The following is a 24,589-nucleotide window of genomic DNA, read 5'->3' on the forward strand; positions in this document are numbered from 1 at the left end:
AGGATGCTTTGTGCAGTCGAGGCTCTGACTTTCCTCCTTGACAGCTGAGTGAAGGGAACACGATGCCTTGAGAACGTGTACATGAACAAGGGAGGAGAAAGACCCTGCGAGGAAGCGACATGCATTGGCAGGCTGCAAGAAGAGAACCCCTCCCCTCATGGAAGGCCAAGAGATTAGAATGAGATGCCGTCCGTTGTTGCAACATCTGACACACAGGTCTAGGTGCAACACACAGACTTCCAAAAAACTATCTGAATCAAACTGTAATGAACTGTATCCCCGCAATGGTCAGACTTCTTTAATTCAGACTCTATTACACTAATTAGGAATCTGATCTGAGATGAGGTTACCGTACGTTATGTTAAGCCCAGAGTTGGGTTTTCCCAGCTAGAAAAACTTGAGCTTCAGGACCCCTCACTCGCACAGGCCCTGGGAGGGGCCCTAGCCATTTTTTATTCTTAATTATATATCCTTTTTTTTTCTAAGAGGGCCTACAAAACCGAACACACTTCACACCCCACAAAACCTGCATCGGCCCCTGTGTAAGGCCGGTAGCTATTTCATTTTATTATGTCATAAGCCCCTCACTGTTTGGATGTGTTTTCTCCCTGTGTCCCCTGCACCCAGCCCGGGTCTGGCAGGGACAGTAGATACTCCATGTATGTGTGCTGAATAAATGAAGAGCAAATCCATTAAACAGCCTTACTTGAGCAAACTCTCTATGCCAGGCACTGTGTTAGGTGCTCGGGACACAGACACGAGTGAGATTTGGTTGCAGGCCCTGAGCTCACAGCCTAGCAGGGACAACAGACATGGGAGCCCTAGGAGGGGAGAGGTGTGACACAGAGACTGTGCTAAGAAAGGAGTTAGGAGTTCTCAGGAGACACCTGAGCTGAGTCTGGAATGGTGAATCGGGAAGGTAGAGAAGAATATGGAGGTAACGGAAAAAACAGGCAGTGAGAACAGGAGGATGTACAGCTATGGGATGTGGAATACTGGAATACTGTTTGAAAACTGCAGAAACAGAAAACGTAAGGGGGAAGGAGTGGGAGGAGGAGGGAGGTGAGACTGAGGAGGTGAGCAGGGGCAAGTTCTGCAGGCGCTTGATCACCAGGCTGCAGGATGCTGTAGGAGGGTGTCAGGCTGGCCTGATCCATGATCAGGTTTATATCCATGGAGAATTAGGTGAAATGTCAAAAAGACTAAAATGACCAACTGGTAGACAGTACACCAGCTAGTTATAAGTCACCATTATCTAATCATTCAAGTAGAAACGTTTAAGGACCTTCCCCAAATATCACTGAGTGGATAGAGGCAGGGTAGAGCACAGTTAAGAGCAGACTCTGGTTTGAATCCCAGATCTGATACTTAAAAATGAGGGGCAAGTTGTGGAGAAATCCGACCTTTATACACTGCTGGTGGGAATGCAAAATGGTGGGGCTACGTTGGAAAACAGTCTGGCAGTTCCTCAAACAGTTAAACATAGTTGCCATATGACCCAGCAGGTCCACTCCTAGGTCTATATCGAAGAGAAACAAAACATATGTCTACACAGAAACCTATACACGAATGTTCGTAATAGCCAAAAAGTAGAGACAACTCAAATGTCCAACAACTGATGAATGGGTAAACAAAATGTGGTCCATCCATACAAAGGAATATGATTCAGCCATAAAAAGGAAGGAAGCACTGACACCTGCTACAACCTGGATGTACCTTGAAAACATTATGCTAAGTGAAAGAAGCCAGACACAAAAAGCCACATATTATATGATTCCACTTATGTGAAATGTCCAGAATAGACAAATCTACAGAGACAGAGAGTAGACTGGTAGTTGCTAGGGGCGAGAGTAGGAGGTGGGGGAGAGAGTGAAGGGAATGGGGAGTGATTGCTAACGGGTATGGGCTTTCTTTTTGGGGTAATGAAAATGTTCTTGAATTAGGTAGTGGTGATGGTTGCACTTTGTGAATGTAGCAAAAACCACTGAAAAAGGGTAAATTTTATGGTATGTGAATTATATCTTGAATTGTAAATAAGTAGGGGCTGGCCCAGTGGTGCAGTGATTAAGTTCGCGTGCTCCACTTCAGCGGCCCAGAGTTTGCGGTTTGGATCCGGGGTGTGGACCTGCTCACTGCTCATCAGGCCATGCTGAGTCGGCATCCCACAAAGAAGAGCTACAACTCCACAACTACGATACACAACTATGTACTGGGGCTTTGGGGATAAAAAAGAAAAAAAAAAAAAAAAGAGGAAGATTGGCAACAGATGTTAGCGCAGGGCCAGTCTTCCTCAATAAATAAATAAATAAATAAATAAATAAATAAACCAAAAAAAAAAAAAAGGTCAAATTATGCAAGCTCTCTGTGCCTCAGTTTCCTCACTGGTGAAACAAGGATAACGACCGTACTTCCCCTGTAAGACTGTGGTGAGCATTAAACATGTTAACATGTATAAGGCGCTCAGAACAGTTCCTGGCACGTAGCAGGAGCGATGTAACTGTTACTCAGTATTGTTAAAATATCTAACAAGTTCATAAAATTAGTGTCTTTTTATTCTGACAGAAAAAGTATTATATATTCATTGTGAAAAATTTCAAACACTTAGACCTTCGTAAAGTAGAAAATCTACCCATAACTCAACATTGCCACACCTTTTTTCCCAAGATAATCATGGGGAATAGTTGGTGTTTTTGACTCAAGAATTTCTTTTATATATATTCTAACCCATATAATTATAATTTTATATGAAAATATGTAAGTTACATAAATATAATTTCATATGAAAATATATTCAGGCTTATTTGGCAAGTTGCTTTATCTCATATTATGTCTTGGAGATATTTCCATGTTACTATGCAGAGCGCTATCTTATCTTTTTCTTTTCTAAAAGCAGCATCGTGTTTCAGTATACTGACAAGCCATCATTTAACTAATCCCCTATTAATGGACATCTGGATTGTTTCCATTTTTAAAAATATTTTCGAGCAAGACATCCTTTTACTTATGTCTTGGCATACTATGAGTACTTCTGTGGGCTACATTCCTAGAAGTCAGAGATACGATAAAATTTAATAGAGGGTAACAAATAGCTCTCCCAAAAGGCCGTCCCGATTTACAACCCCCCAGCAGCCAGGGAGGGCGCCCGTTCCCGTGGACCCTTGCCAACACTAGACGCTATCGATCATTTTTATCTTTGCTAATCTGATTCGTGAGAAATGCTGTCTCATTTTCATGTGCATCTTTGATATACTAGTGAGCATCTGCTCATAGGCTTATTGCCCTTTTTCTGTGAACTACCTTTTCATGTTCTTTTAAATATTTTTAAGTGCATTTTTAAATGCTTTTAGATTTATCATGAAAAGGTCATTCCTTCCCAATTAAGCTGTGGTTACGAGGCTTTATTATTCCTACCACTTATGAGAGCTTTATGCAAGGGGTTTTACTTTGGGGTGATGGAAATATTTTGGAACTAGATAGAGGTGGTGGTGGCACAACATTGTGAAGGGACTAAACACCACTGTTCACTTTAAAATGGTTAGTTTTATGTTATGTGAATTTCACCTCAATAAACTATCTTTTTTAAAAGATGCTTTATGCTAATTTTTGACTGATCGTCAATGGCAGAAACTCCTAACTATGTGGCTAAGTCCCTGGTTACTAACTGTCAGCAGGAACCTCAAGTCTGGGTCGCTCCATCCCCAATCCACCTGCTCAGCAAATTCAGATTTTCTCAGGACTGGGCATATCTGTGGGAGATTCTTTGTCCAAAAAGTTTGTGTCCACTAAAGATGAAGCATGAAGATTCTGAAATCTTCCTAAAATTCCTTTTTATGTATTTCTTTTAAATGTCTCCTTCTCAGTGTTTTAATATAAAAAAAATTGTTCTGGATTTCTCTCCTGCTACATGACATGGCATTTCTCAGTCCATTTTACTTGTGCCCTTCAGGAAAGAATTGTTAAAAAAAAAAAAAAAAAGGATCCTGGGTGATCTCGGCCTTTTTGAGGACCTATCTTATCTGAGACACATTTCAAAAAAATGACCTTCCGGGGCCAGCCCGGTGGCGCAAGCGGTTAAGTGCGCACACTCTGCTGCGGCGGCCTGGGGTTCGCAGGTTCGGATCCCGGGCGCACACTGACGTACCGCTTGTCAAGCCATGCTGTGGCGGCGTCCCATATAAAGTGGAGGAAGATGGGCATGGATGATAGCCCAGGGCCGGTCTTCCTCAGCAAAAAGAGGAGGATTGACAGATGTTAGCTCAGGGCTGATCTTCTTCACAAAAAAAAAAAAAATGACCTTCCTCAAGCATGGGGCCAGCTGCCGTTGGTCAGTTTTCCAACGTCCTTCTCCCAGGTGGGGTCACCAAAGCATTCCCACTTCCTGTTTCTCCTGTCTCAGTGCCTCTGCTCCTTGCAGCCGTACCCACGAGGCAGCCAACCTGCAGGCGGAAAGAGGATGCCCTCGAAGGGCTGACTAGGTGGGATTGCAAAGCCAGGGCTGCATCAGGGCCCAGTAGTGACAAGTAGAGGACAGAGTCAGAGCTGGGTTCGGGTCAAGTCCTGCCCTGACCAGCTGTTTGACCTTGGGCAAGTTTCATCACCTCTCTGAGCCCCAGTGGGGTTGCTGAAGATGAAATGGGATGATGGGAGTGCAGGGCCCTGCTGCAGGGACGGTGCACCATAATTAGGATTTATCATGAGGAGCAAACCCTGAGACCCACAGGCCTCACAGCACAAGAGGTCAACCACACATGTGGACCTATTTCGGATGGGGGAGCTGCTGCTCTAAGATGCTAAGCTTTGGATGCCCTGGGCCTTTGACCTCTTCTCCATCTACCCTTCCCCTCTGGAATCTTCTCTTGTGTGGCCTTAAGCCACTGTGTGCTCTTGACCTCAAATGTGGATCTCGAGCCCAGCCTCCCCCATGAACTCCACTCCACCACTAAAATGCAAACTCACAATGACAGAAACATTGTTTTGTTTTTAATCCTTGCCTTCAGCACCTGGAACAGCACCTGGCTTGTACAGGAACTCAGCAAATACTTACTGACTGAACAAATGCATGCCATCAGGCGAACTTAAAAACTCCTTTAAGAACCAAGAGCAAGAAAAATCAAATAATTGGTAGTATTCAGGTGGAAATATCTGTTTTTATCCACGAGGGAGGAATAGGAGATTTTATAGAGCATCAGCGATTTTTCCAGTTCTTTCCCTGCGTCTCAGGTCCTGAGCTCTGGGTACCTTATCTCTGTGCAGTGTTGGGCTCAGAAGCGAGGGCTCTGGGTTTGAATCCTGCCTCTGGCTTTCCTAGCCACATGCCCTCGGGTGAGAATTACTTACCTTATCTGTGCCTCAGTTTCCTCCTCTGCAAAGTGAGGGAGATAGTAAAGGTAGCTATGCTGGTCCTTATGGGGGTCCTTAAGTTGGGACTTGAAATAAGCTGGGGGCTGAGAAACTGGTTTATGCACCACGTTAGTGGGAAGCTCCCGGTGCTTACCTGCACATTTTTGTGGTAGAATTAAAAAGTTTCACTTTGTAGCCACTGTTGCAAATGAGCAGGAAGAGTTCCTTGGTGAGTGGCGGGTACCAGACCATACAGGTGGGGTAGTTGCCCTGGTCAGTTCGGTGAATGTCCAGGACTTCCAGGTGGTCTTTGTAACTCTTGAGAAGATTATACTCGATCTGCAGAGGAGCCCAGATGGATACACACGAGGACTGAGCCAAATGAAATCAGCCAACAGTGCTTTTCTGGGGGGAGACAGTATCAGGCCTCCTAAAAGAATACATGCCTAGACTCTTATACCTCATAAGCTACCATTATGGAGAATTCATTATGAGCAAGATGATGAACTAAGTGCTCCAAAAACATCATGCCATTTAATACTCATGACTCCCCTGCAAAGTAGTACTATTTTGCCCACTTTACAAATGAGAAAACAGATGTTCACAGAGTTCTGTGGCTTGCCCAGGGTCACACAGCTAAGAAGTGGTAGGATGAGAATTCAAAGTTAGGTCCAACTGACTCCAAAACCTGAACTCTTACAGTTATGTTATACTGCTTCTCTTACCATTATCTTGGAACTCTTCCAGGGTAGGAATTAATTCATATCTAAATCTCAGCACCTGACAGTCATAAATTAGCAGCCTGCTGGATTTCACCCATAAGTAGGTTTTGGTGGCCAGACCAGCATGGATGGATGGATGGATGGATGCATGGATGGATGGAAGGGTGGGTGGATAGATGGATGGATGGGTGGGTGGATGGGTGGATGGATGGATGGAATAAAAGGAAGGGAAGAAAGGAAGTTAAGATGGATGGATGGATACATAGATTGATTGATTGACTTTGAATTCTTTTGGCTTGATCATGAACATCACATTTGCCAGGGTCCCTACCTTTCCCTCTTATCTCACATCCTCTATTAGTGTCACATTTAGGTAACAGCCTGGCCCCAAGCCCTGGACACAAAGAAAGCGTGAGTGAGTGTCGGCTTTCCAAATGTACACTGAGAGGTGAGGGTGGCTGAGTTCTTCGTGTTGTGGGGAACACCACCTCCCCGCCATCCAATGTGATGCTCCCCAGAAGCCTCCTCGCTCGGGAAATGAGTTCCCACGTGGCTTCACAGCCATGCTAAGGCAAAATGCCTCCTCAGAGAGGTTTATGCTACTTTGTTGTATATTTATCTTCTCCAACAAACACACAGACTGTGGGCCCAGTTCTATGCCAGACGCCAGGGATGTAGCAAGAATGAGACAAACACAGTCAGGTGACCAGGTAGACAAACCCTGAACAGCTCACCAGGACCCTATCTTTCCCGAGGCTCAGCAGTCGAGGCTCATTGATGTCCAGGTGAAGCCCGAACAGGAGACTCTGGATGCTTTTGTGATGAGAACGAAGTCTCGCCAAATATTCCCAGACCCTTTGTCCGTTTTTGACTACCACCATGTAAACGGCCACAGTAAAATTTACATCCTGGATAGAAGCAAAAGAGCAGAAGTTATTCCTTTTTAAATTTTGTAACTTAAGAATCATCATTATGTTTTTCATACTAATTTTGCTCTTAGAATATTTTATCCAAAAGAAATCTTAGTCTATCAGAGCAAGTAATAAAATAACGCCCATTTTACAGATGAAAAAATTTAGGTTAAAAGTAGGTAACTCACAAAGGTGATGAGGGAGACAGTATTTATCTGACACTACGGTCTTACTCTCCTTTCCAGCCCCCACCTCATTCTCTGCTGGAAACTGAAACCCTGACTCCTTCCGCCTTTGTTCTCTCTTCTCTTTATCCAGCTACTCAAAAGGTATGATTGAAAAAAAAAGTATGATGGCTGAGAGTGGAAGGGGTCAGAGAGTGGCTGAGACCAGCCTGAAGGGACCTGGGGCACCTGAGTCAGTGTGCGGACGGGAAGCACGAGGGACGGCTTTGGGCCTTTAAAAGTGTTGTGTACGCAGATCAGAACAGAGGCGACAAGAGAGCATTAGAAGGGACAATGGTTTAAGTGAAGACGGCTGTGTCCCCTGCCACCCAACATCAAGGCACGATGAGCACACTGCAGACCAGGAGAACTGGCAGGAAGAGGAGGTTAGAGGTCTAGGAAAATCTTCACTGAGATTAAGAGCCCTGTTCACAGAGGGAAGGAACAGAATCCGAAATACCAGTGGAAGACTTTGCTTTGAGATAAATGAGAATGTCATCTTGTCAAAATCAAAGGGAAAGATGAAAGACTGGATGCAGAGAAAGGGTTCCAAAAAACTAACAAACCAAAAATGAGCTGTCAGAGCAGCAGAATCCAAGTCTGGAAGTTCTGAGGCCCTGCTCTTGTTTTCAGGCAAAAGTCCTCCCACCTCCCTTACCCCTTTCTCTTTTTATGACAGCTTTATTGAGATATAATTCACACACCACACAATTCATCCGTTTAAAGTGTACAATTCAACGGGTTTTGGTATATTCAGAGAGTTGTGCATCCATCATCACAGTTTTAGAGTGGTACTTCATGACCCCAAAAGAAACCCCGTACCCACTAGCAGTCACTCTCCATTTGTCCCCCAGTCCCCTTTCTCTTTTGGTTTTAAATAAGGTTGCTAACCCACCAGACAGTGCTCAGTGAAAATACTTACAGCAGTTGCCATATACTGGGAGTTATGGGAGAAGCTGATATGAGTCACGCTGGTTCTGGAATATCTGAAAGGCTCTGGGATTTCGTTTTCTAAGGACATGGCATCGAGAATGTAAACTGTCCCCTCTGTGAAGCCAGCTCCAAGAAGGGCCCCTGAAATCACAAGCCAGAGAACCAGGATCAAAAAGGAGCTCGTTCCCTTAGGAAACATGGACTCCGTGCCAGGCCTTGTCCTGGGTGCCGAGGAGACAGCAATAAACAGACAGAGTCCCTAGAAGGAGAAATCAACTGAAAGGCCTGACACCCTGGGATGAGTGCTCAAAGAGTACTAAGCACAGAGGGCTGCGGACGCAGAGGAGAAGCTGTCTCTTCTAACCTGGTGGGGAGAGCGGGGTCGAAATTCCTGGAGGTGTTACAGCCAACCAGCATAGCCATTGGGTCCGTTTTCGATTTAGAACCTAAAATAGACTGATAAGATGAAAATACCTTCGGGGTTGTAGGTCAGACTTTGGACTCCAAGCCCCTTCTCAAAGACCCTGCTGAAAAGGTATTTTTTCTTTTCATAATCCCACACTTTGATCATCCCACAGAAACTCCCAATGGCGATGAGGGGTTGATACGGGTGGCAGGAGATGGCACAAATGGCATCCTTGGGCTCTACAAATAACTTCTCAAGTTTGGTCCCATCTGTCGTTAAGTGGTACACTGTTGCATCAGATGTTCCAATGATAAGATTCCTGTTTGCCAAGGAGAAACCAAACAGTATCAATGTTTGCAGGGAATGGGCACGCCAGCTATTCTCCTTCTAATTGCACATGAAATGCCTCTGTCGTCTGTAATTTAGTGACATGATTAACCCAACATCTCCAAAAATATACCACTACCACCCAGCAGCCTCCATTTGCAAGTGAAAAAGCCCACATTTCCACATGTAAATTGAGTCATTAAGTATGCAGATGGACAGTCAGTTGTACAATTAGCTAATCTGCACATGCAAATATTCATTTGTGTATGCAAATACGGAGTTTGGTGCACACATACAGATGTGCCTGCAAATACTGCAAGGGTAATTAAGCAGACTCACAGATAATTCAGTCTTGAAATGTTATGGCTATTAATTATCAAATGCCTTTAACTGCAGTGCTAGGACAAACTCAGCTTTGAGAAGGAGACTAACCTACAGCAAAGGACTCCAGACGCAACAGAGGTGAGAGCTCAGGGATAAGCCCTTTCCAGCTCCCTGTCACTAAAAATCCTTCACAGGAAAATAATGTTGCATTTTAAAAAATGATTAAATAGTGATTATAATCAGACAAGGAGATCCACCTGCAAGCCAGGGAAAGGCCTGAGCAGGAAGGCCAGTTCCCTCTTTTCTATACCCCAGGAACAAGAGGAACATTCCACTCCACATAAACCAAAAGAAGACATCAATCACTTTTAACCATTCAAACGACTAGACTCATTAACAACTTACCTCACAATAAAAAGGTCACCTTTTAAAGTGCAGTCTGGAGGATAGTTTGATTTTTTGGTAGGAGGAGTTGCCGGGGTCTTTGAAAAGGACAGAGTTCTTATGGAGCTCAAGTTGAAGTGGCTGTACCAGTTAACAATGGACAGGGTGTGATCATAGAATTTAATGTTCCCCTTAACGTCACCTGTGACAATATAGCTGCAATGGAGAATAACATCAGTTTGTTAAATAACAGTAATAACTACCATCTATTGAACACCTAATTATATATCAGGCTCTGGACTCTGGTTGTTGTAAAAATTTCACTTAATACTGCCCTATGAGGCTGATTTTACTGTTATCTCACTTTATATAGAGGAAACTAAGGCTCAGAGAAGTTAAGAAATTTGCTCGAGGCCTGGGGTTGCCAGATTTAGCAAATAAAAATTCAGGATACCCAGTTAAATTTGAATTTCAGATAAACAATGAGTAATCTTTTAGTATAAGTATGTCCCAAATATGGCATGGGACATACTTATACCTAGCAATTCCATCAGGGCCACGTGGCTAGACCGTGCAGGGATCCAGGTGTGTCTAACACAACGTCCCTGCTCTCTGCTCTCCTCTTCCCTGCCCACCAAGATCAGCCACATGCCGTGGCGGTGGGCAGTGATTTACATTCTCCGCCGCAAGACTACAGATGATAACAGGGTCTGTCTACCAGCCCTCTGAAATCACACAGGCTGGCAATGGGATATAAGCCGCTTTATAGGAAGGCGCTGCTGTTAGAGCTATCGTAAAACCCCGTCCAGTCATCACAGCCAAAGGCAGTGCCGCGTGACAAAATGGCTTTTATTTCCAGTCCTCAGATCCATCCCAAATGGGCTTGTTTTTTTTTTAAGCCTCTGACATAATTCTAATCATGAGGGGAGTAGAGGGATGAATTTCCTCTTTATATACACAAAGTGATTAAATGAGGTTTCTGATTAATAAGCAAGGCAGGTGGGCAGAGTAATTGGCTAGAACATCTTTCACTGCCCTCTGCTGGACAGAAATGGCAAAACAGGCCAAGTGTTTTCAGAGACCTTTTCCTTCAAGGACTCCCTGGTCCTGGCTGGGTTTTATTTAACATGGAGAGGAGAGGGTTTTATTTAACATGGAGAGGAGAATGGAGGCCTGGTCTTCACTGGGTCCTAACCCCCAACTAGTTAAAAGTTGATTGCATCAGCAATTGCAATTCCACTATTGTCTTTTCGCAACACGGAGTGAGGATGACAATTTGCATTTCTCTTTGTAAATCCATGCCGGGACCTCACTGTTGCCCTGTATTAAAAGAAAGGTAGAGGAAAGCAAATGGGCTTCTGGAAAGCAGATGGCACAGTGACTCCAATCATATGGGCAGGGTCCTCATCATTAGGCAATTTTCTCCACCACTTTTGGGAACTTCTCTAGCATGCTAATAATGACTGTTTTACCTAGAGCTCCCCTGTGCCAGACAGCGTGCTAAGAGTTTTACATGCCTTGTCTCACTAAATCCTCATAAAATCACTCTGAGATAGATAGTACTGTTACGCCCATTTTACAGATGGAAAAATGGAGGCTCAGCAAAGCTAAGTCCCTTGCCCAAGGTCACTCAGCAAGGAAGGGATGTATCTGGAATGTGAACCCTTTCTATCTGAGGCTGAAGCTTTTTTAATGATCATCTGTAAGCCCCTACAGCCTCTCAAAATCAAAGAGTTAGTGAACTTGATAAAGTTCTGTTGTATTTCATCTTTTCATAATGGGTAAATGTTATTTTGTAATCAGAAAGAACAATATAGCTATTCATATTATTTTCTTAAATTTAAAGTATGTAAAATTTAGGGTATAAAATAAGTCTAATTAGTGCAGAAGAAAAAAATCACTACTTTTTGTTTCACCAACACAAAGAGATTTTTTTAAAGTAATACATGCCCATGATTTAAAAAAAAAAAGTAAACCAATTAGTACAAATGAGACTAAAGAAGAAGTAAATCCACCCCCATCCTTGAACCTAGTTCTTAGTTTTTTTCCTTAGAGGCAACCAACATTCCCAGTTAATTGCGACTCTCTCCAGAAATATTCTGTGCATATACATAATATGTGTATACATCCAAAAGGGTTTTAGAATACTTTTATAATCATCCATAGCTACTTTCTAATTAAGGTAATTACCTATCAACTGTAGTAAGCACAGTGATACTCTCTCTCTGCAAATGAACCAATTTACAAGGTTTGATATAGGGTAAGTTCAAAGAGGTGGAGGCAGACGATGGTGGGCGGTAAATGTCCCAGACAACCAGCTTCCCCTCCATTGTTGCCGAGAGAATTTGTGTTAAATTCAGATGAAAGATGGACTGGCTATATTTTCCCACAAGCTTGTTGAATGTCTGCAATTCAAAAGACAGGTTATGAGTTACCATTGGTAATAAATATAAAACAAAGCATTTATCAACACAGCGTTTTATAATATTACACTGAAATATAGTAGAAAAAAGATAAAGTAAAAAAAAAAAAAATCACTAAAAAAACCTTCCCCCATGGATTGCCATGGTCCAGGCAGCTCTGAACCTCTCAAGGTTTGCTAAGAGCAAGTGAACGGTTATGTGCATACTGTCAATTACACTGTTTGCTTAAAGCAAATGAAAAAGTGGTCAATCACTGTTTATACCTGTTCAACTCTCTTATTGAGGTTTCAGAGGCTGATAAAGAAACTAATGCCTATAGTGAGCAAAAGTAGGCTCCAGCTATAAAATATCATAATTCTCCCAGTCTCCTTTTGATCATAAATTATTTTTCCATCAGTAGAAATTAAGTACTGTACATAGAAATGCCCTTAAGACTATTAAATTTGTGCTAGATAAAATAAGGCACAAGGCCATCTTTCTTAGAGAATGTCTTAGACATGAAGTATAGAAAGAACCCAGAGCAGTGAGTGAAGCCCCTCAGCGAACACTTAGCAAATAAATAAATGAAACTCAGCAATCTGTCATATGACACAGTAGTCTGCTGCCCATTCTCTAATTAGGCAGAGAAGATCCTAGGGTTTACTTCTTCTGACTTGAACACAAGAGGGTCAGTAAAGTGACAAGTGGTCAAGCAACAGCATCACGATCTTTCTAAGAGCAGCACTATTTCCATTTTTATCATTTCAAATCACAGTGGATCCTCGTTAATTGTGGATTCCGTATTTGTGAATTTAACTACTGGCTGAAGTTTATCTGTAACCCCAAATCATCCTCGTGGCACTTTCACAATCATTTGCAGATGTGTACACGTGCAGAGTGGTGAAAAATTTGATGTTCCCAGCCAAGGCCTAACAAGGCAACACTTTGCCTTCTTGTTTCAGCTCATACTAGAAACAACTGTCCTTTCCACGGTCTGTTTAGTTCCACGTTGTTTGCATTTTTTTTTTAACGTTTTTTGTTGGTAATTTTAGTATTTAAATTGGCCCCCAAACATTGTACTGAAATACTGTCTAGTGTTCCTAAGCACAAGAAGGTTGTGATGTGCCTTACAGAGAATATACCAGTATTAGATAAGTGTCATTCAGGCATGAGTTCTGATGCTGTTGGCTGTGAGTCCCATGTTAATGAATCAACATTATATATTAAATATGGTGTCTTTCAACAGAAACATACATAAAAAAAGATTATGTATCTGTCAGTTGATGAAAATGTTGTGACCATAGGCTGGCAGGCACCTATTCTTGTATTTCTCCTAGGAGCAATGATTCAGTATGCGCTAATTGTGGTCTGCAGAGATTTTATAGAACATAACTGCCACAAATAACGAGAATTGACTATATTTATTTTTTGATACTTTGATTTATGAAAAACAGAGTTTGCAGACAGAATAATCTTTCTTGTGTCCATCTGGCTTATCCTTTTTTTTTTCTCTTGGCATCCTCTCTTAAAAAATAAACTTCTATAAGTCATACCAAGAGCGAAGGAAGGAAGCAGAAAAATCACCATAATGTTCTCACTGCAGGAGACAGAACTTGAGTTCCATCTCAGATGAAACAGCTGGAGGCAAGCAGGCAAGATAAATGTTTCCTCCAATACCTGCCTCACCACCTTTCTATCGGCTCTTAAACATCTAAATATCCAGTATCATTTTCTATTACTGAAAACTCAGCAGCTTAAAAGAGACCCACTCATGTTCAACCACTATCCTCACACCACTCCAGTTAACTTTCCTTCTTCGTCACATGCACACATATATTACAAAAGCCATCACTTTTTTGAATATTTTTTCATGGTAGTAAACTTTCTTTTCCACAACATTTTATTTTTAATAACAGTTCCATTATTTCAACTGACAATTCAATATGGTAAAGGACCAAGTAAATTTTTCAAATTGTTTCCCAGTAGCTCAATATCAAGACATACAGAGAGTAGCCCAAAGTGACGAAGCTTACACATCCATATTTGTTCTCCACAAAATCAGACGCATAAAAACACAACAGGCATACTCACTTTTTCTGTTAAAAGTGGGGCACTGTGAACAAGTATATCTCCCTCTTCATACTGACAAACACAGAAAAAATAATCACTACTAAAAAAAAGACCTGGTTTCCAAAAGAAGAACTACATAATAACAAAATCAAAACAAATGCATCTAAACAGGGTGGGAGCTTTGCACCTTCTACAGGTAGGAGAACCCACTGCCTCCAGGAATATCTAAAAACATTCTGGAAGAAAAGCAAATACATAAAAAATGCCACAAATGATTGTGACTTTCAATGGTAGTTAAGGGAAATCTGAATTCTACATTTATAAGGCTTTAAAGCTATAATAAATATCTGAAGTAATGACTATCACTGAAAATCAGCGATTCAATGTGTTTTTGTTTTGCATTTCTTATTGAGGCAAAATTCATAACATAAAATTAACCATTTTAAAGTGTACAATTCAATGGCACGTTAACAATGTTGTGCAATCATCATTCTATCTAGTTCCATGCCACTTTCGTCACCCGAAAAGGAAGCCCCTTATCCATTAAGCAGTCACGCCCCATTCTCCCTCCTACAGCCCCTGAAAACCACCATTCTGCTTTCTGTCTCTATGTGTTTACCTATTCAGAACATTTCATATCAATGGAATCATACAGTATGTGGCTTTTGCATCTGGCTTCTTTCATTTAGCCTAATGTTTTCAAGATTCATCCATGTTGTAGTATATGTCAGTACTTCATTCCTTTTAATGGCTAAATAATATTTCATTGTATGGATAGACCACATTTTGTTTATCAATTCATCTGTTGATGGACATTTGGTTTGTTTCTACCTTCTGGTTACTGCAAATAATGCTGCTGTTATGAACATTTGTGTATAAGTATTTGTTTGAATGCCTGTTTTCAATTCTTTTGGGTATATATCTAGGAGTTGCTGAGTCACATAGTAATTTTATGTTTAACTTTCGATGTTTTGTTAATCTCATGATTTTGCCCTGTGTCAGAATACATATCGCTGATCTGTTTGCTAATTCCTTTCTAAAAGGGAATAAAGTTCAAGATCTTGAAAAACCCTATATTTTAGACCTGTTAACTACATTCAAATAAATATCTGCCTCATTACTTTAAAAAACTTAAATGAAATTTAAATTATCTGCTTATGATTTAATATGCTAATTTCCAATGGGACTAAAATAAATACTATAATTAAATCAAAACATTTTAATATACATTTATTGCTTCCTAAGTAGATACTATATTGTTACATTACCAAAATGTCTATACTCAAAGAATGAATATATACTTGTCCATACATTTAAAACAAATCAAAATATTTCTACTTACCCACAAATAATATATTGCCTGTGTTTTACTATTGCTCACCAATTCTTTATTATTTGTTGGATTAAAAGTAAGGTAGTTCTGAAATATAAAGTATAGAAATATATTACATTATAATAAATTTTCTGTTTCTCTCTGGTTAAGCTGAATTTTAAAATTAAATAATATTTTTTATTAAAATAAATAACTGAGTAGGAATATAAAACAGAAAAGACATGGCATTTTGTAAGCAATAGGAATATAATTTGAATACTGAGTGTTAAAATTAATGGTCTCAAATGTGATCCCTTTCTTATTTAGTCTTACTTGTTATAATTCATCACCTATAAATTAGAACAAACAAAAGTAAACCGGTATTCACCAATAACCTCTATTCTGTGTCCTTTCGGACAAAAACTGCTACATACACATTTCTAAATTTGACAGGGCCACAAGGTGACTTGGAATGAATGCAAAATATTGGAAAGAGATTCTGATTCCTGCCAAGATGGTGAATAAATAAATGGGTTGCCTGGCTCCCTTCCCAAAAATCAACCCTGCAGAAACCACAGGAGGGAGGGATACATGAATGCATGAAACGAAACAATAACAACAACAAAAAGTGAGAACTCTCTGGGAAGACTTAAGACATACGTCTTGAAATGGTATGTGTGTGGGGGAGAGTGGCTGCAGCTAAGATGAAGGGCTGCAGACAGCAACACTGAGAGAAACTGGTTAGAGAAAAGCTTTTTTAGGTTCCATTCCTGCCACTTCCACCCCATCTCCTATTCCTTGCCTCCTGCTCGCTGCTTCACTTCAGGAAGGTGAACTACTAAGGCCAATATCAGAGAATTACTATCAGAACAGCACAGAAGCCAGGTGGGGCCAAGAACTGATGAAAGCAAGTGCATGCAGGAGACCTCAGAGAGGCTGAAAATCAGCCTCAAATCACCTCAATCTCTGATTAGATCCAGGTGACCACTTTGCCAGATGCCTGTAAGAATCGAAAGTAAGTCTTCCTTGGAGGAAGTTATCCTGAGCCTCAAATTATTCCTATGCTTTTTAAAGCATAATGGGCACTCAATGACAAATAACTGGCATATGAACAAGACATATCCAAATAACTGAAAACTAAGGGGGAACAGCAATCAATAGAAAGAGACCCTGGAGATCCAGATTTTGGCATTATCACACACAGATTCGACAATAACTCTGATTAACATGTGCAAGAAAATAGAGGACAGGATGGATAATCTCAGCAGATAACTCTATGTAAAAAAAGAATCAAATGGAAATTCTAGACCTGAAAAAATGATTTTAAAAACTCAAAATGAGGTTTAAAAGAAAACTAGATATAGCCAAAGAAACGATTAGTCAATAGAAAAGGAAGATAAATTATAGGAGAAAATATCCAGACTGTAGCATAAGGAGACAAAAGAATATAAAATAAAGAGAAGAAAAAATGAAAAGGTCTAATTTAATGTAATTAGAGTCCCAGAAGGAGAGGAAAGAATGTGGCAGAAGTAATGTATAAGGAGACAATGGCTGAGAATTTTCCAAAGCTGAGGAAAAACATGACATCCTAGGTTCAAAAAACCCCAAGGGATAAGTTTTTGTTTTTGTTTTTTAAATCAACAACATACCCCAAAACACACAGACACATCATTGAACAAACTGCTGAAAACCAAGAGAATATCTTAAAAGCACCCAGAGGGGAAAAAAAAGACACAACTTTCTAAAGAAAGAACAATACGATTGATGGCTGACTTCTCAACAGAAATGATGTATGTCAGAAGGCAATGGAATAATATCATCAAGTTACTGAAAGAAGATGACTACCAACCTAGAATTCTATACTTACGGAAAATGTCCTTCAAAAATAAAGACAATTACCAAGAGAAAGGAAAGTATATATCCCTACAAAGACTTGTACATGAATGTTCACAAGCTTTATTTTCAATAGCCACAAACAGGAAACAACCCAAATGTCCATCAACAGCGAACAGATAAACAAATTGTGACATATCCATTCAACGCACTGCTATTCAGCAATAAACAAGAATAAACTATTGATACATGTAACAACATGGATGAATCTCAAAAATTAAGTTGGGTGAACAAAACCAGAGGCCTCCACAAAAACAGTCCATTTATATAAAATTCTAGAAAATTCAAACTAACAAACATTAATAAACAGGAGGGTAGATGTTGGGAGATGGAAAAAGGGATCAGATCATACCTCGGAGGCCATAATAAGGATTTCTGATTTTATTCTAAGGACAATGGAAACTCATTGAAGGATTTTAAGTAAGAGAGTGACAGAATCTGTTTTTCTTATTTTAGAAGTATCACCCTGACTGCTGTGGCAAGACTGGTAGGGGTGCAGCAGGAGTGACAGCAGAGAGATCGGCTGGAAGGACATCGCCACGCAGGGAGAGATGACTATAGTCTGGACTACGATGGTGGCAGTGGAGATGGAGAGGAGAAGAAGGATTTCAGGATATATCTTGGATGTAAATACTTCTTAAAGCCTTGGGAATGGATGAGAATACCCAAGAAGAGAGTGTAGCAAGGAGAGGAGGAAAAAGAAGGGCTCTCAGAAGGAAACCCTGAGGAACACCAACATTTAGAAGGTGTGCGAATGAAAGAGGGAGACCCCACAAAGGAGCCTCAGAAAGAATGGCCAGGGCCGGCCTCGTGGCTTAGCGGTTAAGTGCGCGCGCTCCGCTACTGGCGGCCCAATTCGGATCCCAGGCGTGCACCGATGCACCGCTTCTCCGCCCATGCTGAGGCCACGTCCCACATACAGCAACTAGAAGGATGTGCAGCTATGACATACAACTATCTACTGGGGCTTGGGGAAAAAAGGAGGAGGATTGGCAATAGATGTTAGCTCAGAGCCGGTCTTCCTCAGCAAAAAGAGGAGGATTAGCATGGATGTTAGCTCAGGGCTGATCTTCCTCACACACACACACAAAAAAAAAGAATGGCCAGTGAGACGCAGGCAAAGTGTCTCGTGAGCCCACTGTGAAGGGTGCAACTGAGGATTTAACAATGTTCATGTGATTTGGTAACACCAGTGACCATGATAAGCATAGTTTTGGTAGAGCCATGGGTGGGTAGAAGACAGATGAAAAGAACCAAAATGTCTATCAACAGTAGGATAGCTAAGTAAGTTGTGTTATACTCAAAGAGTGCAAAACTATACAGCAGTGAAAGTGAATGAATTATAGCTCAAGAATCAACATGGATCAATCTCAAAAACAACGCTGAGCAAATGAAGCAATACTAGTCTGACTCCAAATATATAAAGCTCAAAAACAGGTAAAGCGAAATAAGATAGTATTGAGGGATACATATATTGCTGGAGAAAAGTATAAAGAAAAGTAAGAGGAAGTATAGCTCAAAATTTGGGATAGTGGTTAACTTTAGGGAGCAAAGTTAGGGATGAGATTGAGGAAGGGGAACAAAGGGGGCTTCTAGGGCTTAGGGAACATTCCATTTCTTGATCAGTGGTAAGCACACAGGTACATTTTGTTTTCTTCCTTAAAATGTACACATTTTGCATATTTGCCTTATTTAACAATAAAAATACAAAGCGATCAAATATTTCTTGCAAGAAAAAAAAGTAAATGAGATGGAGAAGTAGAGAAAGCAAGTGTAGACAGCTCTTCTAAGAAGTTTTACTGTGAAGAGGAGGAAAGGGCCATAGCTGGAAGGAGATGTGGGGTCAAATGAGTTCTTGAAGGATGAGAGACACGGAAGCATGTTTATTTGCTGATGGGGATGACCACCTGGTAGAGGAAGAGCTGACAGCTGCAGGAGGGGCCTGGAGTAAGAGGGAAGGGATCAGGCCCCTCCTCTTAATTAGAGGGGTAAAGAGAAGACAGTGATGTTGCAGTAGGTTGCAGGCTTGGGAGTGAGACTAGGCTGGTGTTTGTATCTGATGGCTTCCATTTTCTCAATGAAATACGAGGGAGGCCATCAGCCGAGAGTGAGGGGAAGGCGTGGGAGGTGTGAGGAGAAGGTGTGAAACTGTTGTCTCTAGACAGCCTACTAGATCAGCCAGGCAGGGCTGAGAGCTCTCTCAAAATCTGTGACTGAATTCCAAGTAAAATGAATCAGCTCGGTGGGGTGGTTCTCCCCAGCCACATCCAGCCTGCTCAGTACAGGTACAGAGAAGGATGGTGGTGGAGTTCATCCAGAACTGGGGTGCCTCTGCAGTGCTGTCCAAAGTGCTTTCCGTGATGAGGGAGATGTTCTATAATCTGTGTTATCAAAAATGGTAGCCACTAGCCACACGTGGCTGATGAGTACTCGAAATGTGGCTAGTGAAACTGAGGAAATGAATTTGCAGTTTCATTGAATTTTAATCAATTTAAATTTAAATAGCCACATCTATTTAGCAAAGCTGATGCAAAGTCAGCACACAAAAATCAGTTTTACTTCTATAAACTAGCAACAAACAATCTGAGAAGGAAATTAAGAAAACAGCTCCACTTATAATAGCACCAAAAAAAAAAAACAGGAATAAATTTAACCAAGAAGGTAAAAGATTTGTACACTGAAAACTACAAAACACTGCTGAAGGAAATTAAAGAAGACATAAAGGGAAAGACATCCCATACTCATGGATGGGAAGACAATACTATTAAGATGACAATACTACCCAAAGTGATCTATACAGATTCAATACAATCTCTATCAAAATCCCAAAGGAATTTTTTGCAGCAATAGAAAAATCCATCCTAAATAGCCACGTATGGCTGGTGGCTACTGTATTAGGGCAGCTTTAAGAAGTAAGGATGGGGGGACCGGCCCAGTGGCGCAAAGCGGTTAAGTGTGCACGCTCCGCTGTGGCAGCCCAGGGTTCACCGGTTTGGATCCTGGGCGCGCACCGACGCACCGCTTGTTAAGCCATGCTGTGGCAGCATCCCATATAAAGTAGAGGAAGATGGGCATGGATGTTAGCTCAGGGCCAGTCTTCCTCAGCAAAAAAAAAAAAAAAAAAGAGGAGGATTGGCATTGGATGTTAGCTCAGGGCTGGACCTCCTCACAAAAAAAAAAAAAAAAAGAAAGGATGGGGCCAGCCCAGTGGCGTAGCAGTGAAGTGTGTGCGCTCCACTTCAGTGGCCCGAGAGTTCACAGGCCCAGATCCTGGGAGCGCCCCGACGCACCACTTGTCAAGCCATGCTGTGGCACCGTCCCATATAAAGTGGAGGAAGATGGGCACAGACGTTAGCCCAGGGCCAATCTTCCTCAGCAAAAAGAGGAGGATTGGCATGGATGTTAGCTCATTGCTGATCTTCCTCACAGAAAAAAAAAGTAAGGAAGTGTTTTTCGGGGAGCAGGGGGAATATTGGCAGAGGGGAGAGAAGTTGGGCATAATGCTGCATGATGACGTGCACCTTGCTGAGTCTAATCACCCAGATGCCCTGTTTGGACTCTAGTTTCCAAAAGCTGGGTAGGTACTTAACCACAGTGTCTGGCACATAGCAGGTACTCAATAAACGTCTGATGAACAAAGGATGCAAGGAGGAATGAGACAATGCAGAACAGCAGTAAACTTTCTGGGTGTCATTGGCAAGGTACCTCACGCAAACTGAGAATAATAATAACTTCCCTTGGGGCCGGCCCCGAGGCTTAGCGGTTAAGTGCGCGCGCTCCGCTGCCGGCGGCCCGGGTTCGGATCCCGGGCGCGCACCGACCAACCGCTTCTCCGGCCATGCTGAGGCCGCGTCCCACATACAGCAACTAGAAGGATGTGCAGCTATGACATACAACTATCTACTGTGGCTTTGGGAGGAAAAAATAAATAAATAAAATCTTTAAAAAAAAAATAATAACTTCCCTCTATTAAGAGCAGTTAAGTGCATGCTGCTAGAATAAGTAAGGCTGCTAGCTGGGTGACTTCAGACAAATTAGTTAATAATTAATAGTAGTATTCCACACATATTACTATATAGTAATATCTCCTCCCCAGCATGTTTGCATGGATTATGTGAGATACTGTATGTAAAGAACTTAGCAGAATCTGGCAAATAATAACTGTTCATGGGGCCGGCCCCGTGGCTTAGCGGTTAAGTGCACACGCTCCGCTGCTGGAGGCCCGGGTTCAGATCCCGGGTGCGCACCAACGCACCACTTCTCCGGCCGTGCTGAGGCCGCATCCCACATACAGCAACTAGAAGGATGTGCAGCTATGGCATACAACTATCTACTGGGGCTTTGGGGGGCAAAAAAAAGGAGGATTGGCAATAGATGTTAGCGCAGAGCCGGTCTTCCTCAGCAAAAAGAGGGGGATTAGCATGGATGTTAGCTCAGGGCTGATCTTCCTCACAAAAAAAAAAATAAATTACTGCTCAAAAAATTAGCTATTATTATCAAAAATAAAATGAGATCATGGATACGAATGTGTTTTTAAAAAGCTCTACTGCATCATAACAAAACTTTATTACAACAAAAAGTAGTTTTGACCTGGCTTCAGTATAAGTTTAGGTAGATCTTTACAGGCTCAGACTGAACTCACCTGAAAACCATACTCTTTGGGAAGATCAAGAGTACATGCTGGTGTTTCCACAGCCAAAGTCCACCTCCAGATGCAAACTTTCTGTAAGGGACAGCAGACAGAGGAGGATGAGAAAGCCGAAAGTTTCTGAAAGCTGCTGAAGTAACCTACACCTCCTATGGTAACCCTGTAACTTCGGTTAACTGAGCATAGCAGTGGGAGCTAAGCCAGAGGCAGGGAGCCCCTGACAACATGCTGTGGAGTCCAGTCATCCCCTGAGAGCATCACAGACGCTACGCAGCCTGAGCAGAGCTGCTCACGGGGACGCTCCTGACAGGCTGCCCCAAAGGGCCCTGTACCTGGATTTCAGCATCTGAGATGGTTGCCAGATACTTAGCATCACGGGTAATGGCCATGGTCCTGATGCCGTTACCTTCTGGGCAGCTGTCAAATATTGTGTGCACAGGAATACTGCAAAACAGGATGGGGAACAAGCATTTGCTGGGGTCTACCTTGCTTCTCAGAGGGACCCGCTTCAAAAACCAACTATGAATAAACAAATGTAGTCCATCCATACATGGAATATGATTCATCCATAAAGAGGAATGAAGCACTGACACCTGCCACAACATGGATGGACCTTCAAAAGATCATGCTAAGTGAAAGAAACCAGTCTCAAAAGGCCACATATTGCATGATTCCATTGATATGAAATATCCAGAACAGGTACATCCATAGAGACAGAAAGCAGATTAGTGTTTTCCAGAGGCTGGCGAGAGAGAATGGGGAGTGATTGCTAATGGAGACGGGGTTTCCTTTTGGGGTGATGGAAATGTTTTAGAACTAGATAGAGGTGGTGGTTGCACAACATTGTGAATGGACTAAATGCCACTGAATAGTACACTTTAAAATGGTTAATTTCATGTTATGTGAATTTTACCTCAATAATTAAAAAAAAAAACAACCTAACAGGGCAGCACATAAACGTGCTATTTGCTCTCCTCGTGAACTCTGTCTCTCATGTGTTACTGAGGGCTGATTCTGGGCAGGCACGAAGGAAGAAAATGTGAGAAAAGATGCCAAGGACAACATCCAAGCTTCAGGAAGACGGGCATTCTCCTCCATAATTGGCAATGTAGATGAGCACAAGTTTTCTAGACAGCAATTTAGCTGTTATCTATCAAAATTTTAATTGTGCATATCCTACGACCCAACAATTCCACTTCTTCAACATTTTCGCAGAGAAATAAAAGCAAAGGTAAACAGAGATAAATGTAAATTCACGTTCGTTGGGGCACTGCTTTAACAGCGAAAAATCTGGAAACAACACAAATATCCACTGATACAGCAATTGTGAAAAAATATTATGACATAACCATATAATGAAAAACTATGCCACTCTCAAAAAGAATCGGGTAGATTTGGGAAAGTGACCAAAATTTTGCGAAAAAAAGTAAATTGCAAAATGGTATACAAAGCATGATTCTGAGTGAGTAGGTGTGAGCGTGTATGTGTGTATTTATACGTATAGAAAGAAGTCTGGAGGAACAGACTCTAAACTAAACAATGGTGACTCTGGAGACAGGTTTGGGTGAGGGATTTCCATTTTTTTTTTTTTTTACTTATACACTGCTGTACTGTGTCACTGGCAAGTCTTGAGAACTATAAGAAGCAGACACAGCCTTGACACAGGCAGAATTTAATTAGATGATATTTAAATAACTAAGAGAGCCAAAGAAATGCAAGAAACAACGAAGCAGTGATGGAAGTAAATTGTAATGTTGGGTGGTCCCTGACTTCCACTGCAAGTCCAGAGTGGGTGGTAGGAAGACTTACCCCAGGAGCGGGGGCTATCAGCTCCCCACCTTTTGTTTCAGTGTGGAGCCCTTGTTACAACAAATACAAACAGGCTTCAGTATGTCATATCAGTGTCCCAACTGGCTGGAACCAAGTCTGCGCCCCAGCTGAAGGCCTGTCGGGTGCTCTGTCACTTGAGGAACTTCATCCCACTGAGAAGTAATCCCAAAAATTCACTTGGGAAGGCAGTCCTAAAATTGTTGGGAACGACATAATGATGTCCATAGTGGGAGAATGTGTCTCATCACTGGGGATCTTTAGAATTAAATATAGAGAAGATGGAGGCAGTTGGACCTGTACTATTAACATATTTGTGATGGGCCGGCCCCGTGGCTTGGCGGTTAAGTGCGCGTGCTCCGCTGCTGGCGGCCCGGGTTCAGATCCCAGGCGCGTACCGCCGCACCGCTTCTCTGGCCATGCTGAGGCCGCGTCCCACATACAGCAACTAGAAGGATGTGCAGCTATGACATACAACTATCTACTGGGGGAAAATAAATAAATAAATAAAAATTATAACATATTTGTGACAAGAGAATTTGTTCTTTTTTTTTAGGAATGGGTGATGATTAAGAGAATTTAACATATCAGAGTCTCTAACAGATTAGATTTGTGACTCTAATGTAGAGTCTGTAGTTGATTTAGACTTGTGATTTTAAATTCAAATCGTATTAGGTTTATAAATAATATTAGAACACTTAGGAGAACTTAAGATTTGCCATATTTATGTCTAACTTATTAGATTTACAAGAATTACTTAAGTACTGGCAAAGGATTTATTTGTTAATCAGACTACTAAAGGACTTAAAGATAAAACTGAATATATTCAATTTCTAAATCCAGCTTAAAATGTTTAAAAGGAGTTA

At 41.6% G+C, this 24,589-nt stretch overlaps 1 protein-coding gene across 1 annotated transcript in view; it reads right to left on the minus strand.

Moving 5' to 3' along the window:
* Window positions 1-24,589, minus strand: part of CFAP251 (cilia and flagella associated protein 251) — a 65,121-nt gene that overhangs the window by 26,863 nt on the left and 13,669 nt on the right. The window contains exons 5-14 of the mRNA XM_058531367.1: window positions 22,229-22,340; window positions 21,891-21,971; window positions 15,386-15,463; window positions 14,065-14,115; window positions 11,762-11,976; window positions 9,593-9,787; window positions 8,605-8,855; window positions 8,120-8,271; window positions 6,797-6,970; window positions 5,495-5,679 (exon numbers count right to left, since the gene is read on the minus strand). Of these exons, the coding sequence (XP_058387350.1) occupies window positions 5,495-5,679; window positions 6,797-6,970; window positions 8,120-8,271; window positions 8,605-8,855; window positions 9,593-9,787; window positions 11,762-11,976; window positions 14,065-14,115; window positions 15,386-15,463; window positions 21,891-21,971; window positions 22,229-22,340 (1,494 nt within the window). The remainder of the gene's footprint in view (window positions 1-5,494; window positions 5,680-6,796; window positions 6,971-8,119; window positions 8,272-8,604; window positions 8,856-9,592; window positions 9,788-11,761; window positions 11,977-14,064; window positions 14,116-15,385; window positions 15,464-21,890; window positions 21,972-22,228; window positions 22,341-24,589) is intronic.

Source organism: Diceros bicornis, chromosome 35 (genome assembly GCF_020826845.1).
Source record: "Diceros bicornis minor isolate mBicDic1 chromosome 35, mDicBic1.mat.cur, whole genome shotgun sequence".
Taxonomy (NCBI): Eukaryota; Metazoa; Chordata; class Mammalia; order Perissodactyla; family Rhinocerotidae; genus Diceros; species Diceros bicornis.